The 18744-nt window shown below is 47.8% G+C and overlaps 2 protein-coding genes across 3 annotated transcripts; both read left to right on the forward strand.

Annotated features, from left to right (window-relative positions):
* Positions 1-5685: 5685 nt before the first annotated feature.
* LOC125546430 (dnaJ protein P58IPK homolog B-like) lies at positions 5686-10153 on the forward strand. Of its 2 annotated transcripts, none has more exons than XM_048710698.1 (9): positions 5686-5985; positions 6651-6816; positions 7324-7525; positions 7642-7802; positions 7907-8000; positions 8085-8297; positions 8670-8750; positions 9426-9644; positions 9768-10153. In XM_048710698.1, the coding sequence occupies exons 1-9, from the start codon at positions 5916-5918 to the stop codon at positions 9954-9956; spliced, it is 1395 nt and encodes a 464-aa protein (XP_048566655.1). In that variant the 5' UTR covers positions 5686-5915; the 3' UTR covers positions 9957-10153. The 2 variants fall into 2 exon arrangements, with proteins under 2 accessions (XP_048566655.1, XP_048566656.1); XM_048710699.1 differs by having other exon boundaries at positions 5719-5985; positions 6654-6816.
* A 1769-nt stretch (positions 10154-11922) lies between these two features.
* Positions 11923-13717, forward strand: LOC125546429 (zinc finger CCCH domain-containing protein 33-like). The gene has a single exon (XM_048710697.1). It carries the CDS (start codon positions 12041-12043, stop codon positions 13589-13591), a length of 1551 nt encoding a protein of 516 aa, XP_048566654.1. The 5' UTR covers positions 11923-12040; the 3' UTR covers positions 13592-13717.
* The last annotated feature ends 5027 nt before the right edge of the window (positions 13718-18744 follow it).

Consider the following 18744-nt stretch of genomic DNA (forward strand, 5'->3'; position numbering starts at 1 on the left):
ACCGCCGTAACTTTCTGTATCCACGAGATCCCATCTTGGGGCCTGTTCCGGAGCTCCGCCGGAGGGGGCATCAATCACGGAGGGCTTCTACATCAACACCATAGCCTCTCCGATGAAGTGTGAGTAGTTTACTTCAGACCTACGGGTCCATAGTTAGTAGCTAGATGGCTTCTTCTCTCCTTTTGGATCTCAATACAATGTTCTCCCCCTCTCTTGTGGAGATCTATTCGATGTAATCTTCTTTTTGTGGTGTGTTTGTTGAGACCGATGAATTGTGGGTTTATGATCAAGTCTATCTATGAATAATATTTGAATCTTCTCTGAATTCTTTTATGTATGATTGGTTATGTTTGCAAGTCTCTTCGAATTATCAGTTTGGTTTGGCCTACTAGATTGATCTTTCTTGCAATGGGAGAAGTGCTTAGCTTTGGGTTCAATCTTGTGGTGTCCTTTCCCGGTGACAGTAAGGGCGGCAAGGCACGTATTGTATTGTTGCCATCGAGGATAACAAGATGGGGTTTTCTTCATATTGCATGAGTCTATCCCTCTACATCATGTCATCTTGCTTAAGGTGTTACACTGTTTTTAACTTAATACTCTAGATGCATGCTAGATAGCGGTCGATGAGTGGAGTAATAGTAGTAGATGCAGGCAGGAGTCGGTCTACTTGTCTCGGACGTGATGCCTATATACATGATCATACCTAGATATTCTCATAACTATGCTCAATTCTGTCAATTGCTCAACAATAATTTGTTCACCCATCGTATAATACTTATGCTCTCGAGAGAAGCCACTAGTGAAACCTATGGCCCCCGGGTCTATCTTTATCATATCAATCTCCTACTACTTAGTTATTTACTTTGCTATTTATTTTGCCTTTATTTTACTTTGCATCTTTATCATAAAAATACCAAAAATATTATCTTATCATATCTATCAGATCTCACTCTCGTAAGTGGCCCTATAGGGATTGACAACCCCTATTTGCGTTGGTTGCGAGGATTTATTTGTTTTGTGCAGGTACGAGGGACTTGCATGTAGCCTCCTACTGGATTGATACCTTGGTTCTCAAAAACTGAGGGAAATACTTACACTACTTTGCTGCATCATCCCTTCCTCTTCGGGGAAAACCAACGCAGTGCTAAAAGAGGTAGCAGTTCGAGCCCTCTCTATGGAGGTAATACCCTACTTCCTGCTTGATTGATCTTGGTGAATATGAGTATTACAAGAGTTGATCTACCACGAGATCGTAATGGCTAAACCCTAGATGTCTAGCCTGTATTGTTGGAAATATGCCCTAGAGGCAATAATAAATTAGTTATTATTATATTTCATTGTTCATGATAATCGTTTATTATCCATGCTATAATTGTATTGATAGGAAACTCAGATACATGTGTGGATACATAGACAACACCATGTCCCTAGTAAGCCTCTAGTTGACTAGCTCGTTGATCAATAGATGGTTACGGTTTCCTGACCATGGACATTGAATGTCGTTGATAACGGGATCACATCATTAGGAGAATGATGTGATGGACAAGACCCAATCCTAAGCATAGCACTAGATCGTGTAGTTCGTATGCTAAAGCTTTTCTAATGTCAAGTATCATTTCCTTAGACCATGAGATTGTGCAACTCCCGGATACCGTAGGAATGCTTTGGGTGTATCAAACGTCACAACGTAACTGGGTGACTATAAAGGTGCATTACAGGTATCTCCGAAAGTATCTGTTGGGTTGGCACGAATCGAGACTGGGATTTGTCACTCCGTGTAAGCGGAGAGGTATCTCTGGGCCCACTCGATAGGACATCATCATATGCGCAATGTGACCAAAGAGTTGATCACGGGATGATGTGTTACGGAACGAGTAAAGAGACTTGCCGGTAACGAGATTGAACTAGGTATTGGATTCCGACGATCGAATCTCGGGCAAGTAACATACCGCTAGACAAAGGGAATTGTATACGGGATTGATTAAGTCCTTGACATCGTGGTTCATCCGATGAGATAATCGTGGAACATGTGGGAGCCATCATGGGTATCCAGATCCCGCTGTTGGTTATTGACCGGAGAACGTCTCGGTCATGTCTGCTTGTCTCCCGAACCCGTAGGGTCTACACACTTAAGGTTCGGTGACGCTAGGGTTGTGAAGATATGTATATGCAGTAACCCGAATGTTGTTCGGAGTCCCGGATGAGTTCCCGGACGTCACGAGGAGTTCCGGAATGGTCCGGAGGTAAAGAATTATATATAGGAAGTGTTGTTTCGGCCATCGGGACAAGTTTCGGGGTTATCGGTATTGTACCGGGACCACCGGAGGGGTCCCGGGGGCCCACCAGGTGGGGCCACCTGTCCCGGGGGGCCACATGGGCTGTAGGGGGTGTGCCTTGGCCTATATGGGCCAAGGGCACCAGCCCCAAAAGCCCATGCGCCTAGGGTTCCACTTAAGGGAAGAGTCCCAATGGTGGAAGGCACCTCTAGGTGCCTTGGGGGGGGAGGGAAACCTCCCTTTGGCAGCCGCACCTAGGAGATTGGATCTCCTAGGCTGGCGCACCACCCCCCTTGGCCCTCCTATATATAGTGGGGGAGAGGAGGAACTTCATACACCAGCCCCTGGCGCCTCCCTCTCTCCCCGTTACGTCTCTCTCTCATAGTATAGGCGAAGCCCTGCTACTGTGACGCCCTGCATCCACCATCACGCCGTCGTGCTGCTGGATCTTCCTCAACCTCTCCCTCTCTCCTTGCTGGATCAAGGCGTGGGAGACGTCACCGGGCTGTATGTGTGTTGAACGCGGAGGTGCCGTCCGTTCTGCACTTGATCATCGGTGATTTGAATCACGACGAGTACGACTCCATCGACCCCGTTCACTTGAACGCTTCCGCTTAGCGATCTACAAGGGTATGTAGATGCACTCTCCTTCCCCTCGTTGCTGGTTTCTCCATAGATAGATCTTGGTGACACGTAAGAAAATTTTGAATTTCTGCTACGTTCCCCAACATGTATGACTACGGTATTGAGTATCTCATATCCGAACTAAGTCCTCCGGTTTATATAGACACCATGAGGATCTAGGATTACACAAGGTCGGTTACAAAAAGGGAAATCTACATATTTCATCGCCAAGCTTGCCTTCCACGTCAAGGAGAGTCCCATCCGGACATGGGTGCAGTCTTCGGTCTTCGTATCTTCACAGCCCATCAGTCCGGCCCATGGCAATAGGCCGGACGCCCGAGGACCCCTTAGTCCAGGACTCCCTCAGCCGTACGTTCGGTACTTGGATCGGTCGGATCGTGAAGTCGTACGACTACATCAACCGCGTTGTTATAACGCTTCCGCTTTTGGTCTACGAGGGTACATGGACAACACTCTCCCCTCTTGTTGCTATGCATCACCATGATCTTGTGTGTGCGTAGGAAAATTTTGAAATTACTACGTTCCCCAATAGTGGGAAACGGCAATTTCAGCAATAGCAGCTCGTCTCGCGGGCGAGTTAAGTCCCCGCACGTTCTAGGACAAGATTGGGCAGAGGTTTTCAATCATGGGGACACCAGATTTTCTCCGAAAGGTTTACTAAATTGATGATACTGAAGTACATGTACACATCCAACCTAACAGGGGGCGCCGGCGACCACCAATAGGCCCCAAATCTTGCCGGCGCCAGCTGAACGACGATCTACAGTTACGGTTACATAGCATCATCAGGAAACTAGAACCTAACTCTAACTGATAGAAGGTCAGCCATCATCGAAGACTAATACTATCGAAGACTAACATAAATAACTACTGGCTGTCAGTGGCAGCTCCATCAGGTCCCGCGAGGCCTGCTACATCATGGAATTGGCGATGAAGAAGGGTTGGTGATGACGAAGAACGAAGATCCCCCTCTTTGGAGCCCCAAACAGACTCCAGATCTGGCCCCCCGATGAAGAACAGGAGGTGACGACAGCTCTGTGTCGTGGATCGCGATAATTCTTTCTCCTTTATTTTTTTCTAGAAAAATAGGATTTTATAGCGTCGGTTTCAGGGTCTGCGGGGCCACCAGGTGGGGACAACCCACCTGGGCGCGCCTGGGAGGGCTGGCGCGCCCTGATGGGTTGTGCCCACCCAGTTGCCCCCCTCCAGTGGCTCTTGGCTCCAGAAATTCTCTTTTATTGTATAAAAAATCCTCGCAAAGTTTCGTTCCATTCCGAGAACTTTTATTTCTGCACAAAAACAACACCATGGTAGTTCTGCTGAAAAAGCGTCAGTCTGGGGTTAGTTTCATTCAAATCATGCAAATTAGAGTCCAAAACAAGAGGAAAGCGTTAGGAAAAGTAGATACGTTGGAGACATATCACTCCTATTGTTGGTCTGGATAGAACAAACACTTTTCAGTACCTAGTTAACAGAGTGTGTAGGAAAGCAGTTGCACAAGCTATGTCATGTTATGCTATGTCGGTCTGAATGGTTGGAAAGAGAAGTTATCTTTTGGAGCGAAAGAAACTTTGCTGAAAGCAGTTGCACAAGCTATGTCATGTTATGCTATGTCGGTCTTCAAGTTTCCTAAGCAGGTATGTTAAGGGTTATCACTGCTATGTCCCAATATTGGTGGGGAGACGAGGACTAACAGAAACATATGCACTGGTTTGCTTGGTGGACTTGCATTGTTTGTGGTCAGGAATGTGTGTTCCAAAAATGTGTGTTCAACATTGTTTGTGTTCAAAAATGTGTGTTCCAAAAATGCACTAGTCCAACATTGCCAAGTTGGACTAACAAAAATGTGTGTTCCAAAAAAAAAGGTGTTATGGGATTCAGGGACTTGCATTGTTTTAATCTAGCCATGTTGTCTAGGCAATGTTGGTGCCTACTTGCAAAACCCGATTCTTTGTGTGCCATGGTTTTTAAAGCAAAGTAGTTTGCTGATGAAGATTTATTGAATTGCCAACTGAAAAAGGTAGTTCCTTTACTTGGAAAAGTTTGTGGTCAGGAATACACCTTTAAGAGGGGTTATATTTGGCGTGTGGGAGACGATGAGCAAATTAACATATGGAAGGACCCATGTGTCCCTAGCAGACTGAACAGAAGTATAGTTACACGAAGGGGAAACATTGTGCTCACTAAAATATCTGAATTGATTGATCATGAAAACAGAGTTTGGGATGAAGAGCTCATCAAGAACATATTTAGGTCAATTGATGCTCACCGTATTCTCAAAATTCCACTAGCCATTGGGATGATGGATGACTTCATTTCATGGCATTTTAACCAGTTTTTTTTTTGAAATATCCTCATTTCAGCCGAACAAGTTAGGGAGAGGAAAAAAATGATGAATGCCATAACTTTCCTTCTTTTTGCATACATACTAGGTTAGTGTGTTACTTAATTATTCAGCTAGAAATAGAACTTATAATGTGAATTAATTGGGAACCATATGCTCCAGGTCCTACGAGAACACTGGTGAGCCACCAAGATCAATGTCTTTGCCTGGAGGTCCCATCCATCCTGTTATGTTTTACTTATATTGTATTATCTGGTGAAACAATTAGTTATGTTGTTGTTGTGACTTGTGTGGATCCCTCGCAAAAAAAAAAAGAAAAAAAAAGACTTGTGTGGATGTAGGTACGCAAGCTTGGGTAGGAGGCGTATCATCAGAGTTTGCGTGTCCGGGGTGGCGTTACGGAGGGGAGGCAGGAAAGAAAGGCCACGCGGCGGCAAGGCATTGGGCCGGCTACGTGTTCCCCGTCACCCCTCGTCTCGTCTTCGTCTTCTTCTTGCGCTCTCCCTCTCCCTCTCCCTAGGGAAGACGATTGGATTGGAGCCAAATCAAATCGAATCGAATAGAATAGGATCCAACGGGACGGGACTAAGATCTACGGAACGGAACGGAAGGAAGGAAGGAAGGAGGAAGAGGCGGACGCCGGCGAAGAGATGGCGTGGCGGCTGGCGCTGCCGCTGCTGCTCTTCTACTCCCCCATCCTCCTCTGCTCCTCCTCCCAAGGTAAATCCAATCAATCAATCCCCTCTTCTCTTCTCTTCTCTTCTCTTCTCCTCCGATCCATTTGCATGCTCAATACATACATACATACATAGATTCGCTCTGCCCCGCTCCTAGTTCTAGTTTTTACCTTACCTATGTTTACAAGATTATGTATGTATGTATGTATGTATGTATGTATGTATGTATGTATGTATGTATGCATGCAAGGAGACTGACTATTAGCGGTAGCGCCCCCATTAGAATTTACTGTAGAATGATTGATGGGATCTTGCTTGCTTCGGGTTGGTACCCTCACCTCCCATCCATGCCCATGCCCATGCCCATGCTCTTTCTCTTCTTGTGCAACACCTCCCTCCTCCTTGGCCCTTGGGAGGAGCACAAGCACAAGCACAAGCAGAGGATGTGCTCATTTTCGATTCTAACCAATTATGAGATTTTTTAACCCTGTACATTCTTCACCCTTCTCTTCTTTTCTCTTCTCTTACCTACACCATCAGTTTTTCTTCTTCTTCTTTCCTTTTTCTTTTTTTTACAAGAGAAAGAGAAAACCCTTGCTCCAGAACAGAGCGCAACGAGCAGGAGGCAAACACAAACAAATTATACAAACAAAGAAAGAAGGAAAGACTGAATCATAACCTGTATCCTTTTTCCTTCCCATTCTCCAGAAGTCCAAGACAATGATCCCTCCAAATTGTTCAAGAGCGCCTCCGAGATGATGAGCCTAAGGAAATACGACGGAGCGCTCGGTCTGCTGAACGCTGTCCTTGAGCTCGACCCCAACCATTCCGAAGCTTACAGGCAGCGCGCAACGGTGCTTCGTCACAGATGCAGGTAATCATTTTTCTCCACTAATCAAGACCTACTTTACTTCTTATTTCTAATTTCGGCTGCCATGTCCGCCACTTGTAACTTGTATATGTACTCCCCCTGTTTTTATTTTGTTTACTCCGCATATTAGGTTTGTCTAAAGTCAAACTTTGTACACTTTCAACAAGTTTGTAGAAAAATATACTGTGTTAACATATACACCACTAAATCAATACCATTGGATTCATCATTGCATATATTTTCAAATCAATAGATTTGTTATTGTAAATGTTCATATTGTTTTCTACAAACTTGGTCAAACTTTATATAAAGTTTGATTTCAGTTGAGTAAATAAAAGTGGAGGGAGTACAAACATGAGGATGGCAGGAAAGGTAGAACTAGTACATCTTCCAAACGGTTCCTTTGCACTGCCCGCCCCTAGAAGTAGCTGAGTTTAATGGCGTTCATTTCGTATTTTCACTGTTCCTTCTTCCTCACATCCCTAATTAACGTGCTTTTCTCAACTCTAGACACAAGGAAGCTGAGAGTGACTATAACAAATTCCTGGAGCTCAAGCCTGGGACTGCTTCAGTGGAGAAGGAACTAGCTCAGCTGCTGCAGGCTCAAAACGCGTTGGAATCTGCTTATAGCCAGTCTGATGCTGGAGAATTCTCAAAAGTCCTGGAGTACGTCAATAAAATTGTGCTTGTCTTTTCTCCAGGTTGCTTAAAGGTACACTTTAAGGAGTATGTATACTTCACCTAGTAATCATGTGCGACCACGAATATTATGTGCCATCCTGTCTCATTCAGTAAGCAGCAGTAACACGACAACTGTTGTTTTTTCAGGCAAAGCTTCTCAAGGCTAAAGCGTTGCTAGCACTGAAAGACTATTCAAATGTTATTTCGGAGACAGGATTTATTCTCAAGGAAGATGAAGATAACTTGGATGCACTGTTACTTCGTGGTCAAGCATACTATTACCTTGCTGATCATGATGTTGCCAACAGGTAAAGAATGTCTCGTGCTTTTCATTTGAAAAGGTGCGAGTACAGGCACATAGCGCCGGTAAGATTAAGTATTCGCTACACCAATAACAACACTTCCTGTTTAGGCACTATCAGAAAGGCCTACGTCTAGACCCTGAACATTCAGAATTGAAGAAAGCATATTTTGGGCTGAAAAAACTTCTGAAGAAGACCAAGAGCGTGAGTTTTATTTGGTAATTTCTCTATCGATTAAACTGGGAGTTTAGGACACCGTAATAAGAAAGGAAAGTGGTGTGCATGCAGGCAGAGGATAATGCTGCCAAGAGCAAGTTCCGCGTGGCTGTTGAAGACTACAAGGCAGCACTAGCAATGGATCCAGACCACACTATGTACAACGTACAACTTTATCTCGGGCTATGTAAGACTCTGGTTAAACTTGGGAGAGGCAAGGAGGCAATCAACAGCTGTACAGAAGCACTCAGCATAGATGAAGAACTTGTTGATGCTTTGGCACAGGTAACATTGCTTTCTTAGACTTACACACAATCATGCATTCAAGTTTAGAATGCAAATATAGTACATCTGTGCTGGCACATATACCTGTCTTACATGCATCTTGGCCCCTCTTGCCTTTTACGGCTATTAGACTGTAGCATCAAGGAAATTGTTTGCTCTACGTAGAATTGCAATATCTTGCACTTTCTATATGCTTAGCTTATATCTACAGGGCGCGCAAGTAAATTATGACAGATATGGTAATCAATATATATTTCATTACTGGTGTTATTTCAGGAGATTGAAATTATGCACTATACAACAGAATGAACTTACTCATTATGCCAGATTTTGTAAACCTCTTGATTGAACTGTTTCTCATACTTGCTGCAGAGAGGTGAGGCTAAACTTCTAACAGAAGATTGGGAAGGTGCGGTTGAGGACCTCAAAGAGGCTGCCCAGAAATCCCCACAGGTGAATTTTTCGCAAGTTTGCTTTGCTGTCCTGAGTATATCACAACTGAGGTCATTTGTGAGCATATCTTTTTTTGTTTCTGTCCCAACTGAAGAAGCCTAAGCTCCCAGTCTGTCAGAGCATGCCAATTTGATTTTCATTTTAGTTAAAACTTGCATCTTGCGGTATTTGATTTACTCTCTGATGTTGCTGTATTTGTTTTACTCTCTGATGATGTGCTTCTGTTTGCGTGCATCTTGTTATTCCTATTTCCAATAGTCTGAATACAATTGTGTTCTGAGGAAATCGGTTTGTTATGCTCAGTGAGTACCATACATAAGTAAATATAGTTTCCCAGTGTACAAATCATGTCTTTTAACTGCTTGGATGGATGACGTACACAACAATAGATCCTGCATTAGCTAGATTTCGGTATAATATGGGGTTCAACTTGTGGTTAAAAGTTAGCGATTATGTAAATTGTTTGAAGAGAGACTCTGGCTGAGGTTAGACGCACAGTAGAAACTCTGCTGTCATGCTCTGTTTCCTGTCCCTGTCCCCTTTATTATCTTTGAAATTCCAAAATAAGGATCACGCATCTCCAGTGGATAGTTTTTACTTGCAAGCTTGGTTTATGGCTCGTGTGAACAAATGAACTGTGGTCTGACAGCGAGTTTTCTGTTGACACTGACTCAGGACATGGCAATCAGAGAGGCGCTCATGAAAGCTGAAAGGCAGCTCAAGCTGAGCAAAAGGAAAGACTGGTACAAGATCCTGGGCATCTCAAAGACAGCATCGGCTGCGGACATCAAGCGCGCGTACAAGAGGCTGGCGCTGCAGTGGCACCCGGACAAGAACGTGGAGAACCGCGAGGAGGCGGAGAACATGTTCCGAGAGATCGCCTCCGCATACGAGGTACTGTTTTAAGTGATGAAAAGGGAAAAAGAAAAACAAATAGACACAGCAAGATTGATTGAACTAGGTGCGCGGCTTTGATATGATGTTGTTTCTAACTGTATGTGGGTCGTGTGTGCGCAGGTGCTTAGCGACGAGGACAAGCGTGTGAGGTACGACCGGGGAGAGGACCTGGAGGAGATGGGCATGGGGGGAGGCGGCGGCGGCTTTGACCCGTTCGGCGGAGGCGGTGGGCAGCAGTACACGTTCCACCACGGCGGTGGGTTCCCCGGCGGGGGCTTCCCCGGTGGCTTCCAGTTCAACTTCGGGTAAAAAGCAGGCCAGGCTTACTGTTTAGTTTTCCTGTCACTGCTAGTGAGTAGTGTGTCGTGATCTTTTGCTTTAGGAGGGAGAGCTTAACGACAACATGTGTTAATTATATATTAGCTAAGAGCTTTTACCATCTTGGCTCTTACTCTGGTTAAAGAAAGTTTTGCTTTAGCACCAATTATACAAGAAATTTTCCCTGAGATGAATTGTACTACTGTATTATGATTTATAGCTGGTGATTCTGTGATTGGAAAAAAGGTACTCCACTACCATTAGCATTTAGCGGTGTCCTCCTTTTTTCCGAAAGCAACAAAAAGGAAAAGTGGCTGCTTTGTGGATAGGTTGGCATCAACTGTTAGTAACAGTAATGGGGTGGTTCTTCTACGGACAAACAAAGTAACCAATTAACTAATTAATCAATGCTGCTAGGTACGTTAAGATCCAGTGGAGGGTAGTGAACTAATGGGTTTGAGACAGTGAACTTCAAGAACTGAGGAAGGGACTCGTTTTCTCCCCCTCTCTACCCCGCGCCGCTCCTGCAAGCGGATGGGGGAACCCTAGGCCGCTCCTGCAAGCGGATGGGGAAACCCTAGGCCGCTCCTGCAAGCGGATGGGGGAACCCTAGGCCGCTGGTCCCTTCCCCCTCCTCTTCCAGCCGCTCTCCCCCGCCACCGCCAAGCGGCGCCGCAGGCAGCGGCAGGGCTGTTTCTTCCTCTTCGCTTGGGATCTGGGTTGGCGCGGGACGGCCCACCGGCGGATGCGTCGGGTTGGTGTGGCGCTCAGTGTCCGAGTATGTGCCCTTGTCGCTGCTATGTTGTATGTGGGATCGACAACGATGGCCACAAGTGTGGCAGGGTGTGAGTTTGACTTGGCCAAGGTCAAGGACCAGTGCCAGGCTTTGCCGTGACCGTCGGCAGCTACTACCTTGTGTCCCCATCGATGCACGGGGATTGACTGGGGACGCAGGCGTGGACGCCTCCCACAGTGGAGGCTAGGTGTCCTAGATCGTGTCGTGGTGCTGCATTCTGGTCGTCCCCGTCCCATGACTAGTTGTTGGCAACGTAGTTGTGTGCGGTTATGTTGCCCAGTTATTTAGGGTTCTGCTGTATCATGGGGCTATCTCATCATGTTGTATCGTTTCATCATGCAAATTCAGTCGAGTTAGAGATGGTGCTATGGCATCAAAGTGGTGTTGAAGCAAGTTTGTGAATTGATGAGTAATGAGTCTTGTGGCTGTTGAAGATACAGTAGCTAGAGCTGTTATGGAAGATACTATTCAAATTAGTTATAGTTATGGAATGAATGAATGTTGTTGGTGTGTTGAAGAGGATGGAATTAGTAAGATGCCGTTGGTGGTAGCAGAAGAGATCCAGTACTAGTGAGCCTGCCTGCCTGCCTGCCTGCTCCTTCAACCCAGAAGAGATCCAGTTTGACTTCAAAGAATTTTAATATGCAGAGTAAAAAGGACAGGAGGGAGTAGTTATTAGTGGCAGGCTTGACCGTTGACTGGTGAATCGAATAGAGTTTCAATTCAAGCTCCCTCATCAAAGAAAGAAACGAGGAGGTCTGGTCGCAAGGAAGAGCGAGTCAAAGAGTCAAAGGGTCAGCTCAACCTCAACCTCAGCCCTTGCAACTTGATGCAAGCAAGAGGATGAGGAGGAAGAAGAAAGGAAGCAAAGCAGCAGCTGCCGCGACATGGCCCTACACTCCTCTCCTCTCCTCTCCTCTCCCTCCCTCCAGTGGCTAGTGGGTGAGAGTGACCCAGCACACCACTGAGAGAGGAGAGCGCAGCTGCAGGTGCGGGGAAGCATCACGCACGCGCAAAATGAGCACCCATCCGCACACGCACACGCACGGGCACCCGCACGCGGTCAAGAGAAGCTTCGCCCCTTCCGACGACGACGACGACGACAGCGCCACCTCCCTCCACTAGGCCGGCCCAACCGTGTCCGTCTATATAACCTCCACCCCATCCATGGCTTCCCGGCATCCTCAACCGCATCCACTCATCCATCATCCCCACCTCATCTCACCTCTCACCTCTCACCTCCGTCTCCTTTCCATTCCACCACCAAGCAAACCAAACCATGTGCCCGGGCCTCCGCAACGCCACCGCCGCCATGGCCTGCGCCACCCACGACCACCCCTCCTCCTACCTCCTCGAGCTCGCCGCCGCCGACGACCTGCCCGCCTTCCGCCGCGCCGTGCTGGAGGACAACCTCTCCCTCGTCGCCGCATCCCCGTGGTACGGCCCATCTCCCAAGCCCACCAACACCAGCAACAGGCTGGCGCTCCACCTGCGCACCCCCGCCATGGTCGCCGCGCTCTACGGCAGCACCACCGTCCTCTCCTACGTCCTCTCCATCGCCCCCTCCGAGGCCGCCCGCGCCTCCGCCTCCGACGGCGCCACCCCGCTCCTCCTCGCCCACCAGGGCCGCGCGCCCTCCGCGCCACACGCCGCCCGCCTCCTCCTCAGCGCCGGCGCCTCATCCTCCGACCTCCTCGCACTCGACCACCACCGCCGCCACCAAAACAGACTCCCCACCAGCCCTACCAAGAAACAACAACAACCAGACTCCTCCTCCTCGCCGGCGGAGGCCACCGCCAGGAGGACAACCAAAAAGGACTACTCCTCCGACTCGGCCCAGACGGAGGACATCAACGCGGGCGTGTTCGCCACCGACGACTTCCGCATGTACAGCTTCAAGGTGAACCCGTGCTCCCGCGCCTACACGCACGACTGGACCGAGTGCCCCTTCGCCCACCCGGGGGAGAACGCCCGCCGCCGCGACCCGCGCCGCGTCCCATACTCCTGCGTCCCCTGCCCGGACTTCCGCCGCGACCCGGCAGCATGCCGCAAGGGCGACGGCTGCGAGTACGCGCACGGCGTCTTCGAGTCATGGCTCCACCCGGCGCAGTACCGCACCAGGCTCTGCAAGGACGAGGTCGGCTGCCCCCGCCGCATCTGCTTCTTCGCGCACGGCACCCGCCAGCTCCGCGCCGTCAACCCCTCCGCCGCCTCCATGGCCTCGCCATCCCCGAGCTCCTCGCCTTCGCCGCCGCGCTCCTCCTCCTCCTCCTCCAGGCCGGCGCTCACCGCGTCGCTCAGCTCGCGGGAGCTCGACTTGGACGCCGACAACCAGAACCAGTACGCGCGCAGGATGATGATGGCCAGGGCCAACTCGCCGCCGGACTACTCGCCCGACCTCGTCGCCGCCTACGTGCAGGCGCTCTCCTCCCTGCAGCACCAGCAGCAGCAGCAACAGCAGCAGCAGCAGCAACAGCAACAGCAGCAGAGCAGCGCGCGCGGCAACACGAAGCCGCCCATGGGGATGGGGGGGCTGAGCGCCCGCGCCGCCGCCTTCACCAACCGCAGCCAGACCTTCGTGCACCGCTCCCCGTCCCCGGCGCGGTCGTTCAAGTCCCCGGCGCCGTCGTCGATGCTGGCGGACTGGGGGTCGCCGGACGGGAAGCTGGACTGGGGCGTGCAGGGCGCGGAGCTGCGCAAGTCCACGTCTTTCGGGGTCAGAAGCAGGAGCAACAGGGGCCAGGAGGACATGTACTCGTCGTGGATGAACGACGGCGGCAGCGACATGCTGGCGGCGCGGTGGTCGGACCTGGAGCAGATGGTCGCCTAGTTAATTAATTCACATTTTCGTTTCAGACTCCAGTATATAAGGAGAAAAAGAAATATGTAATCGTTCTTTGTTTTTTTTCAAACTTGTTGTGCTCGAACACTGATAAAAAGAAAATTTCACGCCCAATGATTCATGTGTCGTCGTCTTTGCCTCGTTCCAATTTTGTGCGGCCGCCCTGGATACGAAGCTGCTCAAAGAAAGTTGAATGAATGATTGATTGAGCACAATTTTAATTAAAATAAAAAAAGGACAAAACATATACTGTAGTAGAAGATGTCGACACGAGGAGGAGACTTTTCCTCCTAATGGATGGGATGTGATCGGCATTGAGTGAGTAGTGGATGATGAAGGTGAGGTCATTCATTCAACACCATACATACAAAAGTATATATCATCATATTGCTTTTGCTTCCTCCTTTTCTCAAATCAAATCAAATAAATAAAAAAAGGCACATCCTCTAACCAATTCATCCTCATCATAATTTTTCTCTTCTTCAATTCAATGACGAGCGAGACCTTTGCCTTTTATCTGCAAACTACCTTTCTCTCGCGCCCTCGTCCTCCTCCACCCTCTCTTTGTAGCCGTCGTATTAGCTTGTTGTCACTTTTGAGGCCATCAAGCCGGAAGGAGCGCTTCAACGCCTTGACCAAATAGTGCCTCTATGCCCGACTCGACACACGCTACTCGTAATGCATCGTATGTACCATTTGACCTTGTCTCGCCAATCCTTCTTCGTGTTTCCTTCCTCCTCTTCCCCTTCTCTTGCACCACCCATCTGCCCACCGTGACGATTGTTTGTGTGTGTCCAATCATTTGCGTTAGGTTTGTCTTTGATGAAAGTTATTATGAAAAGTGACACGTGGAGTTCAATGTCACACTAGGCTATAGAACCCGCTAGCTAGCTAAGACTGTGTGGATATGTGTGTGTCTGATCTAACAACATGTCCTTTTGTCTGGACTTCCACTTTCTATGAATTTCCTTTCATATTTAGTTGCCCGTGTGTTTCTTCTACTTTTCTCCTGCAACATACTAATTGTATTTGCAAACTATTGCAGGCTTTAACCTCTCTATGCAATTCGTTTCATTTTGTGCAATACCTTTATTTATATGAATACAAGTTGTTGAGAGCACTCTAAAGTGCAATCTAGCTACAATGCTAGAAACTAATGCTATCCTATCACCACGAGTATATGTATAGTAGTCAAGACCCACAATGCCACAACACTTTCTACAGTATGTATATGCATATTGATCTATGTTGATTTCATGCTCTTGCAAACCATTTTTTTTATGAACAAAAAGCTCAGAGTACCTCCAATTACATTTCGTCAAATCCTCTCACATAACGCCTTACATTTAATACAAAATTATGTTACATCTAAAACACAATTATGTAACGCCTTACATCTTCTAATTGAAGGAGTACCACAATTATACAAACAACTAATACGTGGCCTCCATCGGCACCATACCTTCTCACAGCAAGAGGCGTGTATGTTTTCCAATATCCTTAAACATATTAGGCCTCTCTCTTTTCGGCACATATGTCCACCCAACTATTACCTCCAGCACCGCACAACCCATCTTGCGAAGAAGCACTTGATCGGAATATCCTAGAGTGAGGACAAGGTGTTCACACGCGTCACCACCAACAAGGAAGAGCGCCAACTTCCGATCTAGCGAGATAGCTACCACGCTCCGAGTTAACGGGATGGACTCACCATCGCCGACTACCGTCGGACTGCCCGCTGATTCATATAGAACGATATGATCCTTGAAGTTTCCGGGAGTCGAAGCGGCTAGTCTTGAGATATTACATGGGCCCTTCAAAACATTGATTGCAATGATGGCTTCCACGGGTTCGTGAACCAGTGCACATAAAAACTCCACGTCACTCAGGAAACATACACACTGACCGTCATGGTTTGCTTGTATGTAGGGATGCAAACCCAATTGAATTCCGTTATGCCTTTACTGAAAACTCTATCTGCCCCTCCATCACACTTGATCTTTAAATCAGTCTCAAAATAAACGTTGTCTATTGGAACAAGCGTTCGACATGGATCTATCAAAGATAACATATCATCCTGCAAAAGGGTTCAGGGAAAGAAAACATGTCAAACACGCCTTACATTTCCAAGCAAAAACGGTGGAATGATATAATAAGCAGCAATTAACAAGGCGAGGAACAAAGATCAAGGTACATACGGGAGAGCTGATGAGCTGGGGATCATCCCTTTCACGCCTAAACAGATAGACGCATCTGTAGTCGACATAGTCCCTCGCTATAACGGTTCCAAACACGCTGATCGGATAGCCAACATCCGATTCACGCGCCTTGACAGAAATGACATTGAGGCAATATCGTTGGATCGACTCGGGTGAAGGTAACTTGTGGAGCGAGGGACCACGTTGGAAGCTAGCTGCACATGAATAAATAAAAGCCATGATAACAAATCAAAACCAACATGTAACACATGCATACTCATATATTGATATTGTGTCGTGCAGTGAAGACCTAGAAGAAGAAGAAGAAGTTTGATGATGGTGACAAAAAATTGTGGTATCGACACTCACACTCTTTGTCGAAGTCGAAGAAGGCTAGGTTCTCAAAGTTGTGGTATCGACTACACTTGAAAGCATTGAGCTTGGGTTCGTATTGGGTGAAGTCTTGGCAACAGACTATGTTAAGAGCCGCCAACGCCTTCTCCACCAACTTGAGGTCACGATTGGCGTCGTCGAAGACGGGATAATATTTGAGAAGGCATATGCTTCGGAGCGCCTCTATCCTGGCCGCATGTATTCCTTGGGATAGACGAGGTCATGGCACGGTCAAAGCTCATCTTCAGGTTTTGCAGTTCATAACCACGTTGGTATATACAGGTTGTCCACTGTGATCAACCTACGAAGTGGTAGGCCACTGCTCCCCTGACCCTGCTACATGCTACCTAGACAAAAGACACCAGGAAGCGGACAAGGACAAGAAAACTCACAGAAAATCATTGTGCGCATGCGCGGAAGAGTTCTCTCTCTTTATCTCTCATGTTCTTGCTAGCATTTGGGTTGTGTTGCAGAGAAAGAGGGACGCCGCAGATTGGACCGCCATTAGAGGGCTGGCTACTCCTTCGTTGAGAAAAAAGTGTGGGCTTTGAATGAGAGAGAACTTGGGGCTTAGAGAACAACTCGCTTTGAGAAACTGAAGGGAGAGAATCTGTGAGAGGAGTGAGAGAGAGAAACAGTGTCATTCTGAACTTGCTATTTTTTAACTTGAGTGTGAGAGTATGAGAGAAAGCCTTTTATTTTCGTAGGTAAAAGAGAGCTTGTGCAGCATATGAGAGGGTGAGAAAAGAGATAGCTTGTGTGAGAAAGATTGAGCATACATGTGACAGAACTTTGAAGGAGAGACATGCATGGACCTCATACAATAATGCTTTTTGTGCTGGGAGATCCTGGCACTGTGTGGAAAACAACAAAACCATACAGGTCTACTGCCGGCCACTATTCCTGGAGGAGGACCTACGAAGCAGACCTACAGAACTACTCCTACTAATCGAGAGTTTAAGCGCCCACAGGTTCTCCTCGCATCTCGAGACACACAACAGTGACGGATGGCCAAGATAGTAGGGCTCCGAAGCATATGCGTGAAAAATCCGCGTCCGTCGAAGACGCCCCTGATGTCGAGGATATGGCAGGTCTCGCGTGGCGACTTCCCCTTGATCTTGTCGGCGAGGGCCCGGCAGCTCAGGCCGAGGAGCCCTCGGACCTCGAGCTTCTCCGAAGCCTGCGATTTAACAGTAACTAGCACGATCAATATATATGCTTCAAAGCTCAAAAGTTGAATTGTCTCCAAAAAAAAACTCAAAAGTTGAAGTAAAAAAAATATGGTGCAAGCAAGCACATGATTAGTTGCTGGTTATGTGGTTGTAGAAGAGATGGAGAGGAAACAAATTGATTAATGAATCACCAGGATGAGATCGTAGAGGGTGTCGAGGTCGACGCTGCCGATGAACTCCGCGTCCCAATCGCCGCCGAGGGCCCGGTCGTCGTCGGTGGCAATGGCGTGCCTCTTGCAGTAGTGCAGAACCTTGGGTAGGACGTCGGCTCGGATGGAGCGGAGCAAGATATGGGTGTACTTGGTCTCGTCGCCGTCGGCGGGGACGATGTAGTTGTCGCGGTCGAGCTCCATCCTACGACGTAAGAAGGTGGAACCACGAAATCCACGCCCTCCTGGCTCCGCAGCGCCACCATCTCCATCCTCGTCGTCGTCGTCGTCGTCTCTTCCGCCGCCATGGATTCCTTGGATTTGTTTCTGCCTGCAAATTAAGTGCAGGGCTGCCTACAAGTACAATAGATTGCATAGAGTACCTAGCTGGACGTGGACTCCTACAACTACAATTCTATTCCATCTCGGACAAGGCCTCCGCTGTCCGCTCCGAATCCAATTACAGTACGACCTAGCAAGTACTCCTTTTTCTTTTCTTTTCTTTTCTTTTTTCTTTCGAAAAGGGGACTCTCGGCCTCTACATCAGAATGATACATACGTCCACACTTTATTAAATCGAAAATGTTAACGCCCACACGTGTGGGCGTTAACCAACTCGTCTACACGCCTCCATCACCATCTAGTAACTTCTGCACGAATCTTGGCACGAATTAGCTGATTTTTTATGCCACGTAGGACAACTCGCGTGTGTGGTGTGTGAGAGAGGTCACTCACACATCCGTTTACCACACGGAGGGGCCGGTGTGTGGGCGTTTAGCAGTTCGCCCACACACCAGTTTTCAGTCACGCACAAGGACTGGTGTGTGGGCGTTTGCCATCTCGCCCACACACCCGCCTCCTCTCCCACACCCAAGTTGTCAGTTGCCATGCGTTTTGCAGTGTACATGGCAACTGCCCTAGTATGATTGCAAGCAGATGGCAACTCTCTTTTTTTTTACCCGAACATGTCAGTTGCCATATGTTTTGCATGGTACATGACAAACTGCCCTAGCATGCACGTAAGCAGATGACAACTCTTTTTTTTAAATGGCAACTACCCTAGCATGCTTGTGAGCACATGGCAACTCTCTCTTTTACCCGAACATGTTTTTGCCATGCCTTTTTTGTAGCGCTACATGACAACTGTCTAGTGTTAGTAGGTGGCAACT

This window comes from Triticum urartu, chromosome 3 (genome assembly GCF_003073215.2).
Source record: "Triticum urartu cultivar G1812 chromosome 3, Tu2.1, whole genome shotgun sequence".
NCBI lineage: Eukaryota > Viridiplantae > Streptophyta > Magnoliopsida > Poales > Poaceae > Triticum > Triticum urartu.

What these genes read in the sequence shown, in the direction of transcription:
- LOC125546430 (XM_048710698.1), top strand. Translation starts at nt 5,916, where the DNA reads ATGGCGTGGCGGCTGGCGCTGCCGCTGCTGCTCTTCTACTCCCCCATC. An exon ending in TTTCTCCAGGTTGCTTAAAG is followed by an intron (nt 7,526 to 7,641) that starts GTACACTTTAAG and finishes TTGTTTTTTCAG; the next exon opens with GCAAAGCTTCTCAAGGCTAA. An exon ending in CTGCCCAGAAATCCCCACAG is followed by an intron (nt 8,751 to 9,425) that starts GTGAATTTTTCG and finishes ACACTGACTCAG; the next exon opens with GACATGGCAATCAGAGAGGC.
- LOC125546429 (XM_048710697.1), top strand. Translation starts at nt 12,041, where the DNA reads ATGTGCCCGGGCCTCCGCAACGCCACCGCCGCCATGGCCTGCGCCACC.